The sequence below is a fragment of the Eurosta solidaginis genome, chromosome 3, assembly GCF_040869045.1.
Source record: "Eurosta solidaginis isolate ZX-2024a chromosome 3, ASM4086904v1, whole genome shotgun sequence".
Lineage (NCBI taxonomy): Eukaryota > Metazoa > Arthropoda > Insecta > Diptera > Tephritidae > Eurosta > Eurosta solidaginis.
Window position 1 is genome coordinate 88,257,774 of NC_090321.1, and position 12,324 is coordinate 88,270,097.

The 12,324-nt window shown below is 33.9% G+C and overlaps 1 protein-coding gene across 1 annotated transcript in view; it reads left to right on the forward strand.

Annotated features, from left to right (window-relative positions):
• Nucleotides 1–8,797, forward strand: part of LOC137244117 (putative sodium-dependent multivitamin transporter) — a 105,110-nt gene extending 96,313 nt beyond the window's left edge. The window contains exon 3 of the mRNA XM_067772685.1: nucleotides 736–8,797. Within this exon, the coding sequence (XP_067628786.1) occupies nucleotides 736–1,514 (779 nt within the window). The 3' untranslated portion in view covers nucleotides 1,515–8,797. The remainder of the gene's footprint in view (nucleotides 1–735) is intronic.
• Nucleotides 8,798–12,324: the final 3,527 nt, after the last annotated feature.

A 12,324-nucleotide genomic window follows, 5' to 3' on the forward strand; every position in this document is an offset into this window, starting at 1 on the left:
TGGCTGATTTCAAGTCCACAGAACATACATATCAATTTATTTATTTATATCAACGTGCCGTACGAAAAGTAACACTTTCAAATTATTTTACAAAGAAATCATATGAAAAACATTTGGAAAGTGTTACTTTTCGTATGGCACGTTGATATGTACTTATTAATTTGTAAGAGCTGGTTTAAAGAAGCAGTTGAGGCTTGTTTGTTTGTTTTTTTTTTCCTTTGTGTAATAGTTTTTGACAGGTTTCACCCGCACATTAATAAGATGTGATATCTGATTTGCATCATTATTGTTCTCATACCACTTTATCAATGTATTGATGAATCCAACTGCTTCCGAAAAACTCACTTTCTGTTGTTCCAAATCTTGCTCGATAGCTGATTCTTTGTTATAATTATCGGACAATTTGCAATATTCGTCATATTCCGAAAATTGATCGTTGTTCCAATTTTCAATGTTGTCAATGCTGACGTCAACACCATCCACCTTTGACAAAAACACAGAAATAGGGGACTGCCCGCTCTTACATACTTTTATTGCCAAACAAACGTTTGGATTTGAAAAAATTGATGAGCTCAGAAAAGTTAACTTTTTAGAGCGGGACGTGGACGCTCAAGCTCGGTCAACTTAGTCGAGCGATTAACTTTTTCGCGATTCTACTTTATGTCCTCATATAATATTTAACGAAATATGTACATATGTATGATCAGAATAAATTTTTATTTTCAATCCTCACAGGACAATATCCTGGTTTGTGTGGACTTTTTGTATCGGGTATCTTTTCTGCCAGCCTTTCGAGTGTTTCATCCGCCGTCAGCTCTCTTTCTACAGTCACGCTGGAGGACTATATAAAACCTCTGTACAAATGTATAACGAATGCACCATTGCACGAAACGAAATCAACCCTTCCATCCAAAATTATGGCCTGCATTTATGGCATTGTATGTATTGCCATGGCATTTACTGCTAGTTCCATGGGTGGTGTTCTGCAAGCATCTCTCACAATTTTCGGTATAATCGGAGGACCATTGCTAGCACTTTTTACACTCGGTTTATGCACAACAAGAGCCAATCAGCGCGGTGTACTGTTGGGTTTGTTGATCGGTTTAATATTTTCATTTATTGTTGGTCTTGGCGGACCAAAAACACCTATACCTACTTTGGACTTTAACGTAGATGGTTGTAATAATACTAGCACTTTCATAGCAGAGGCGCTCAAAGAATCGTACTATAAAAGATTCAATATTACGAGCACAACAGAGCTGCCTCTTACTACTGCGATACCGGATCCTGAATATAATTGGTTATATAGTCTTTCATACTTATGGTTAGCTGTAATTGGATTTTTAGTTACTGTAATTATTGGATATATATCCAGTTTATTGTTGGAAGCATTCAAATGGGCCGATAATAAGCAAATTTATTTAGATAATAAACAAATTGACGTTGACTTATTCATACCACCGTTAGCGCGACGGCTTAGGAAATATCAATCAGAAGAGTTGACGAAATTGTAAGATGTGCTTAAAATGTCGTTCGAATTAGAAGCGTAAGTAAATAAAATCATTGTTAATAGTTGTTGTACTTTTATATGTAATGAGAGACTGTTATTAGTGAGTTATTGAGTTATTAGTGAATGTATGTCCATATGTACGGGTCGTTCCAACTTAAGTCGAATATTTTCCATTTAAATTAAATTCAAATTGATATTTTGAAAATTTTTGGAACAGTTATTCGAAATCGCTTATTTTTTCCGATTTTGTTAAGGGAAACAAAAACATTTAAATTTAGTTCAGCATATTCCTGGAATCTAATTGATGTCCGAATCGGATTTGAAATCAATAAATACTTTTGCAAAAAGTTTAAAAAGCTTTAGTTTGCTAGTTGAATTTTGTTTATTGATTTCAAATACGATACCGATTACTACTGGATACCACAACGCCCGAGTCTATTATCATTACGAAGCCTAAGTTGAAGGTTCCATGCTTAAGTTTATTTCAGATGTACTTTAACTTACTATAATTTCTTGCAAAAGTCGATAAACTGATTTAATCGCAAATGTAAGATTATCATCATTAGCTGATTTGATGTGGAATGACCCATTCAGGTAATTAATTCAAACAAAGAATATATGACTCAGGAACATAAAGCTTATAAGCTCTATATAATTGATATAAAAATATACTTAACATGTCACAATCCCTTCAACATCTGTAACTTCAAAGCATTTATTATTTATTACACGAAAAGGCTGGTCTTTTTACAGTGTATATTTCGAATTACAGCCAGTTTGAAATTTTCACCAAAAAAAACCTACATGATAATTACTAACGCTCTAAATACAATTGCATCGCGAAAGTGTTGTAGCGTTATGATTGGCGTTCTTCGAAAATTCAAATTCGACCGCTAGCACATATTTAAAGTGAATCTGTTTGACAATATAAAGTCCAAATATTCAATTTATTGACGAAATTGTATAATACAGCTGTTCGATCGTGATCGTTTCCATAAAATTTTTGACATTACGTAACGCTTTGCGACAACCCGTTCCGGACGCAAATGTGTTGGGAGAATAATTTAAAAAGTATGTTAACTGAAAAATAAAATAATGCACATTTAATTAAAAAATGTATATTTTTAAAGTAGTTATAAGCATTTCATATAATTATTACTAAGGCCGGTTTACTCAATGTTCGGTTAACACTTCTCTGTAAAATAAGTTTAGGCAATGTGCGAAATCGAGAGTTGAGAAACTGCTCTTCAATAGAAGTAGGTATAGATTGACTGATTTATAATTTTTTTGGCCAAAACCGAACAACTTCAAAGTCACAACGAAACACCAATCATTGGATCGTATGCATAAAATAAGTTAACATTTTTTTCAAAGGGGTCAATTGGAATTTTAATATAATTTTTGAGTGATTACTATCAAAACTAGATTTCACTACATTTATTTATGCATATGGCCCAATGCATGGCTCATATATGTTTGGCTCATCTCATCAGCTGATTTTATTATTTTCATTTCACTGGCATAGGTATTGTTAAAAGGAGATGGCATACGCAAAATGTAACCAACACATTGACAATTCTTTACAGCCGTGGTGAGAATTTTTTTATTAAAAAATATTTTCACATCACTTTAAGTTATTTGCTTTTAGTAAATCCATCTAATTTAGCGCATTATTTTCCCACAACACAAAAGTTCTATGTTTTCTCCCTATTCCATTCGCCTAACTCCAACACGCAGATTTTGACAATCTGAACAAAGGTATGTTGTTGATGTAGAGATGAGCCAACCATATACTTGAACCATGACCCAATCACATACAATTTTAAAACTTCAAAATCACAACCAAGATACAAGAAAACAAGGTAGTTCTCCTTTGACGTATTTGACATAAGCTGTGTTAGTTGTGTGAGATACAATTTGTCAAATTCCGAAAAGCCCAAATAGTATATATCATTGTGAATGATGACTAAGTGTGTTATCCTATCTGTCAACTGCCTGACAGGCTGTTCAATATGGCTACTTTTCAGCGTTTTGACAGGCTGTTCAATATGGCGGCGCCTATCTTCAGCGGGTGATAGAAAGAGAGACAGAATGAGACAGCGATAGTCAAATACAAATCAGGTGATTCAATCACTTTGGAATTTTGACGTTTATGCAGAAGATATCACACTTAGTCATCATTCACAATGGTATATATTTGTTAAGAGGCGTCACTCGATACTTTTGTTGTTGCCAAAGCAAATTATGTACTTTTCTCAAGGTAGTCGTTGGTTTTTTTTGTCAGATGTATTTATAAAAACGCCTTCTATAAATTTTCGTGGGGTATTTGTGTTTATTTTATTGATTGTATTAAATTAATAAATTAATTCTCTTTCCAAAAATCGTAATTATGCAAAGTCACTTCATCGCATAAATATATAGGATGCAGTTAAATAAAACTAAACAAAACTTCCTTGAGAATCACATTCGACATGACAGGGTTGCTTTGGCAACAATAAAAGTATCGAGTGACGCCTCTTAGAAAAGGCTGTTGCTTCCTCAACAAAATTATGTTTCGGAAAATTTCAATTTTTATGGGGTATTTTAACTCAGCTATCAATATTTAGGATATAAATATTTACAGAGCTGGTGTAAAGTAAAGCAAAATCCGTATACTCCTTTAACCCTTTCGGACCTGTTGGGATACAAACATTAGACTTGGTTTATCCCCATACAAAAAAAAAAGTTGCTAATGTCCGCCCCTAAATTTGAAGATTATGTTGAAAGTGTTTCGGAAAAATTTAATTTTTATTTTTTTTGATCCTTCGAAATACAGCCAAAAAGGTTTTTTCGTTGTAACTTGGTTATTTGACGTCCGAATTTTAAAACTGATATGTCATTATTTTGGCCTTGAGAAGCTTCACATTTCCGTTTAATATCCTTTTAAGCTATGAAGTCGTTTTCACATGATTAGGTCAGCTAACAAAATTTTACTAAAATAATAAACAAAGAAGTTATACCACTGGACAAAACCCACTTTTTTGTAGAGATTGGGGCTTAAGTAAACAAAGTACTATCTCTGTTTTTCGAAGTTAGCCTCCGAAAAATAGATATCGGCTTACGAAGTTTAAAGTTCTAAATTCTACATTTCGAAATTTTATTTTATTTTTTTGTTAACGCGATCAGCAAATTGAACAAGTAAAAATGTGGGCGTGGTCCGCCCTTTTCCCTTATTAGAAGGGCTGGATTCTTTTTTTGAGAAATTTAATATAACAACTGTTATACGAGGTGAAAAGTTAGACTCTGACTTCTGAATACGACTTCTGATTCTGACTTATGACCTTTACTTTTTCAATTTGCTGAACGCGTTAACAAAAAAATAAAATTTCGGTTCGGAAAACGGAGATAATACTTTTTTTACTTAAGCATCAATCTCTACAAAAAAGTGGGTTTTATCCAATACCCAGAAAAAAAGTTGATTTTGTCGCATAGTGTTATTATTATAAATACGAAACAACCGGTTTGACTCACTTATTTACTTTGACTTCCCCTATTCATGATATTTGGCATATCTTTATTAACTTTTCAATGCAAACCCTGCAATTTTTCTTCCAAAAATATCATGATTTTCAGTTCTAAGTATAATAAGGATCAGGTAAAATAACAGTTGCAATAAATATTTAAAGTGCTATAACTTCTTTGTTTATTATTTTGGTAATATGGTTTCAAAGCAACTTTTCTTGGATTTTTAAGTACTTTCGTTTGGTAAGGAAAAAAACATTTTGTTAGCTGACCTAAACATGTGAAAACGACTTCATAGCTTAAAAGGACATTAAACGGAAATGTGAAGCTTCTCAAAGCCAAAATAATGACCAATTTTAAAAATCGGACGTCAAATAACCAAGTTACAACGAAAAACCTTTTTGGCTGTATTTCGAAGGATCAAAAAAAAAAAAAAAAAAAAAAATTTTCCGAAACCCTCTCAACATAATCTTCAAATTTAGGGGCGGACATTAGCAACTTTTTTTCTCGACCTACATCCCAGAAAGTTTTCTTATAACTAAAATCTTAATTTTCCATTTGAGCTCATTAAAAACTGTCCTCTCTGGTATATTGAAGTTCAGGTAACGGTTATATGTATCCCATTAGGTTTATTTATTGGTATAAATATGTCCCACATAGAGCTTGCCGACATTCTCTAGTAATTAAAAAAAATGTTTTATAAACCTGTTCCTGTCCCAACGGGAGCTATACGTCCGGCTCAAAACACCGAATGGGACACATATGTTCCACCCCCTCGACTTCCCTGGAGGAGGTAGAGACTCCACTTCAAAATTTTCTACTTTTAAGGCCTATACTAAAGCTAAAATAATCAATAAACCAGGAATTTTCCTGCTGGTTGCTTTCAGGTTCGAAAGGGTTAAGGAGAGCAGTGCTTCTTAAACTTCGACACCTTGAGTGGCAAGCTAGCAAAACATTGCTAAGCAGTTTGCTTGTCCTTCTCAAACATTTCGGGCATTGCTACTACGTCTTCGTTTTGCTTCTGATACAACATATACTTTGCGGAGTACAGATGCGGTTTGGATCATGCGATAGGTTCGGCACGTCCTCAGATTTCACCTCACATGGGATTCTCGCCCTTCTCTTGGATGTTTGGAAAAATTCTATTTATTTCATCTTCAGCCTTATCAACTTAACTCCATTGCTTCGAAAGATATCTGCCCATAGGAATTCCTGCATCTGTCAGCGTCAGAGTCAGGCACTGCTTCGTCGCTCCGTTCATCTTATGGACAAACAGAACCGCAGCATTTTCCTTCTTCAAGAATCTCAGAGTAAAACCGGAGTCTCTGTGTCACCACAATTTAGCTTATAACTCACTTTGTAGCATCAGCGTTCTTTGCCAATGCCACCATGACCTCGCAAGGGGGACAGGAGAAGGCTCTACTCAAATACATAACAATTCAAGGGTGCAAGCGCCTAAGCGACTCAGCCAAATAGTAGGATAAAGCCTTAAGGTCCGAACACATAAGAATAGCTCTTCTGTCAGCGCACGCTGCTGCAGTTGGCTGCATGTGTTTGTATGGGGATCATAAAATAGGTTATTCTTATGTGTTCGGGGCTTTAACATCAGTGACAAGCTGACTGTCCTTGCAATGTCTCAAGAGCCTCTAGAAAAGAAACAGATTATGTTTGCCTCCTCAGTTTGGAGTAACCGTATAATTAAGCCGAATACAAACGAGCAAGATACATATTTTCCGGAAGCTGCAGTGCTTGTATGAAGGGAAGGTTTTGTGTTCAAAACATCCCTGGAAGAGCTTGTTGAACCAAAATACTATACAAAAAAATTGAATTGAAGGGAATAGTGGGATTGCAAAAATAAAATATCGTTTTGGGACCTTTATTTTTATTTTTTTTCGTATATGGTAGCGCTGTTTCAAAAGAGAATGCCGAAATGCAGTTTATGTCGAATGAAGGCAATGGCAAAGAAGAAAAAGTAGAACTGCCTCTATATTTGTATCATGGACAAAATCATTATGAATTCCTACAAGTGAAGAATCCTTCTATTCTTTCATTGCCAAACCTACCTGTCAAATAAGGCTGACAGCAAAAATGGCTGTCACGAATGCCCAGAGAATGGAAGAAAGGTTTGTTTTTGCTCGCGGTAAATAAAGTGAATCGCCAGGAATTACCCATTTGTGTTCCAAACCAACTTTTCTTTTAAATGTGTCCAAAGAAAATTAGGCCGCATATAAATATTTCTTTATAAAATCTGGTTAGTAGACAAAATGTGAGCAGCCAATCAAGCAAACATTTCAAAATATATAAATAATTCAATATACCAGTTGTTTACATAAAGGTTTGAAAAATACTATACTATACTGATTTATGTAAGTAATCGAACAGCCATTTATCAAGTGATCGAGGCTGTTTACTATTGTGAACATTTTTACAAACAGGTGCCATTTGTAGGAATTCACAATGGCCACAACGAAAACCCCATCAATGCTTTAAAATTTTACGATTTTCGTTGACAAAAAACAGGAACGGGCAGATTAGATATGTTCGTACTAGTCTAGTCTTTCGGCAGAACCAAAACGATATTTTGAATATTGGATCGTTTTCTAGTTGTAAGCATATACATACATATCGTCCCGTTTCTGCGTTAAAAAAGTATCTAGAATAGACAATAGGGGTATTCTGTCTGTCTAGAATCGTTAGAAAACGTATACATTTTTGCATTTCTCTGTCAAAATTTTTATACACGCAACAACAAAATACGTTTGTGAAAAATTTTCTACGTTTTCTACATTTTCTATACCCATGCCTATGTTTATTTGAGTAGAAAATTTTTAAATAAGACTAGTGAAAAGATATTTCTTGTATAAGTGGTTCGTCTGAGTGTTGAATATTTGGTCTAGAAAACGCTTCTTAGACAGAGAGAATTTCCCTAATGTTTTGGGAAATCTAACTAAATAATTTTCGCGGTAAGTAAATGAGCTTAATGAGCGATCACCTTGCTTGGGCTATGCTTTATGAGAATCTTTACACCATAAATAGATTTTTTTTAAATTGTAGTTATATGTTTGACTAACGCAGAAACAAGGCTATATGCTCTCTAGCTCTAAAAATGTAAGTAAAAGCCCATGTGGTTTTAGTAAATATGCGGCGTATAACTTTAAAATAAATAGTAAAGTTGTAGTCAAGGATCTTAATTTTTAAACTCATTTGCTATTAAACAAATTACATTTTAAGCTAGTTTCTAAGAAATCATGTTGGATGATATATCAATATAGTACTCGAATATAGTGATTTTAACATTGTTCCTTAGCTAATTGAAATCATAAATTTCTTACTCAGGACCGTTTCACCATCTCCGCTTAACGGTGACCGGCATTTTATTTCACAGAAATCGTACCGTTATCTGTTAAAAAACTCAGTTTGGAAATAAACGGTGATGAGGAAACGGCCCTCATAATATGTATGTGCATATATCTAATATTTTCTGGATCAATTTAGAAAAATTTCCAATACATACATTCGGGGACGTAGCCGAGTGGAACCAATTAAAATATAAAAGCATTTAACTTTAATAATCAAAAGGAGACAGGACAATATAACTAATAAGAACAAAATTTTACATGTCGCGGATGTGGGACAACTTGAAATAAGTTTAAAATAATAAGGTCAAATTTAACTCGGTCTACGCATCTGCCCTAACCTCAAAAAAACAAAAAAAAAAAAAAAAAATAAAACCATTGGATCATACAATTTCATTTAATAAAATATTTTTATAAACAACAGAAAAAAGTTATGTATGAGTTAATCGGGGATTGCCCGTATTGCCTTTTTAAATGTATGAAAACATTTATTTCAAACAATTTTTAATTTTATAATTTATTTAATAATTTGGGAAAAATTTAAACAACGAGACATCAGGACGGGCAAGGCGACAGCTGTTTCGATTATACCTTGTAAATCTCTTCAAAGCCTTTTCTCCCGGGAGTGGGATTTGAACCCGCACTCCTACGATAGTTTAAATGGTTACAAACGCATTCAGCTACGTCATGCCTTAGTTGTTGTAAAGTTTTTCCCAATTGCCTTTTTTTTCCCAAATTATTAAATAAATTATAAAATTAAAAATTGCTTGAAATAAATGTTTTCATACATTTAAAAAAGCTATACGGGCAATCCCCGATTAACTCATACATAACAGACAACATTTGGTTAATTCGTTGTAGTTCTATAAATAGAACAAAAATATCAACAATACCAAGTTTCTCTGAAACCGCCTTACAAACATGCATAATTTCAACACAACTACATACGAAGTATGTGATGTGTAGAATATTAATATATGCAAAAGAAGGCAATTGGGAAAAACTTTACAACAACTAAGGCATGACGTAGCCGAATGCGTTTGTAACCATTCCAACTATCGTAGGAGTGCGGGTTCGAATCCCACTCCCGGGAAGAAAAGGCTTTGAAGAGATTTACAAGATATAATAGAAACAGCTGTCGCCTTGTCCGTCCTGATGTTACGTTGTGTAAATTTTTCCCAAATTATTAAATAAAAAAAGAAAAAAGTTAAACTACGCAAGTACTAAGTTTTAATCACATTAAGTCTTCCATTTTATAATAATTGTAGGCAAAGGAAGTAATTTGGGTTGGCTTTCCATTAGAGAACCACTTTCGCTTCAATATAAAGTAATGAATATTTTGCATTGAATATTACTTGGAATAGTTGCGAGGAATTTCAATATGTATTACCTGTGAATGGCGTAGACGGTGTTGCGTCGGCTTAGGGTTTTTATTTTGAAGCGTGTTGGAAGTCCGCCTACGAAAATTGTTGTTCCCGGAAATACTGTACTATTTTCTTGAAAATAAAATTTTTTGGTATATAAACTTTCACACTCACAAAAATATAAGGTTCTTGAAGGTGTAAGTAATACACAACCCCTACCCTCCCACATTTTAAAATTTTGGAAATCTGGGTTCCTTAATGGAAAGTGCCCAATAATTTATAGCTACAAATGACAAAAAATATTACGATAAAACAAACATACCTAAATGATAAAATATATGTAAATGTAGGTATATGCAATTTGTGCCCTTACAAAAATAACTACAGTGTTGTGCAAAACAAAGGCAACAAATTTAATGTAAATATATAATTGGCTGTTTTTTCATGCTAATAAATATGAAATAGTCATAGACACGTCAATTATTTATAAAACATGTAAAAGCCTTGAAGCAGTTACAAGTAACAACAACAAAAATGTGCAGTTTGGCGAGTAAGGTGCTGTGTCAAATTTAAACAACAAAACCATACTTTTATAACGACCTTTTCTCTTTGAGGATCCTAGTACATCTCCAAAATAACGGTGAGATTTTGCTTCTAGTAGTGATCTCAGCTGTTACTCCGCATTGATGCTTCATAAAGCGAAGTAACGGTTTTTTGACACATACCCCTGCAAAAATCGCGAGTACTCCATGCATGCATGTATGGAGTACTCGCTATGGATCAAGCGAGTGCTCCAAAATTAACCACAGTTCATACAAAAAATATGGTCCAATTAACATTGCGATGTCCTAGGACTGGACCAAATACTCCAGCTCCGCATTACATCAGAGTAATCCATGGAGTACCCACAGTCCACTAAACATAGTGTAGTGATTACAATCGTTAAAAACGAGCACTGATCGGCTTACAATATGTTCGTGTAGAAACATGAGTTGGTCCATTGCTGCATTACAGTGGAGTATAATGGTAAGTACTCCAGTGGACCACATGATCCAACGATTTTTGCAGGGACCCTTTAATTGAGAACTTTCTGTTTTAATAGCCCGATGAGCATATCAGGGGGATTCAAGGCTGATTTTTCAGAATGGTCTCTCACAGGCAGGAGAACAAGTTCATAGCATGATTTGGTTTTCTTGTTATGATATCTTAATTTGGTTTACCATCATATTTTTATAACACTGCTCTGACTAGCGTCGACTTTTACACTTGGCACATTATTTTGAGTAAATATGATATTGTCTCTGAGTGAAAAGTTACTCTATTTCCGATCTATCAAAAAAGTACATAATAAATAATGCAAATTTTTCCCTTTACTGAATGGTTCTGAGTTCAACACTATTATACAGTATAAACGAAAATAAAATACTGCGTGCAGATGTCGCATAGAACAATTTTACAACAACTAGAATGGAAATAACAATCAAAGTTAGTGAATTACCAATTAGGAATCATCGGGCTTAAAGTTTGTTATTCGTTGGCCCAGTAAAAAGCCTATAATCCCGTTGAAACCGTCTTGGGGCTATTAAAGCGTAGTCTTCCCAGTACAAGCTTATGTGGCAAGAAACCATTACATTGAAACATCAATGTGGGATGGAAGCTGAGATCACTACTTGTACTTACAGCAGCGAACAGAAAATAGCAGCAGCAATTTTTTATCATAATGTCAATTAAAATTTTATTTCGATAGTTTAATAGAAAAATCCAATGAAGTTTGTAACTGAAACTTTGCAAACTCGAGAAAATTTTACGAAAATTTCGAACTTTTTATTTGGAGTTCTCTGAATCTTTATCAGTACACACTTTTGTAGCCCATTAAATTCTAGTCTAACAAAGTAAAAGTTATAAGTCTATCAAAACTCACATTGATTTTTAAATCTTTTTTCCGAAGGGTATTTTAAATTTCTCTAAATACAAAGCGTGAATTTTTTTTACTATTACCTAATCGACACTACTTTATTTTCGTGTGTTTTTTTTCTGTATTTTTTCATACATTTTTTGTCGCCCTTCGTCCTAATATGACTTAAATATTAGTGTAAGTGTGTAAACTATATTCCAAAAAACTAACAAATTGCAAGAAAAATACAACCTAGTTCATTAAAAACAAACTAGTCCGCTTGTATCTCGTTAGTTTTTTCCGCTGTTTTTATACTCAGTTGAGCAGAGCTCACAGAGTATATTAAGTTTGATTGGATAACGGTTGGTTGTACATATATAAAGGAATCGAGATAGATATAGACTTCCATATATCAAAATAATCAGGATCGAAAAAAAATTTGATTGAGCCATGTCCGTCCGTCCGTCCGTCCGTCCGTTAACACGATAACTTGAGTAAATTTTGAGGTATCTTGATGAAATTTGGTATGTAGGTTCCTGAGCACTCATCTCAGATCGCTATTTAAAATGAACGATATCGGACTATAACCACGCCCACTTTTTCGATATCGAAAATTTCGAAAAACCGAAAAAGTGCGATAACTCATTACAAAAGACAGATAAAGCGACGAAACTTGGTAGATGGGTTGAACTTATGACG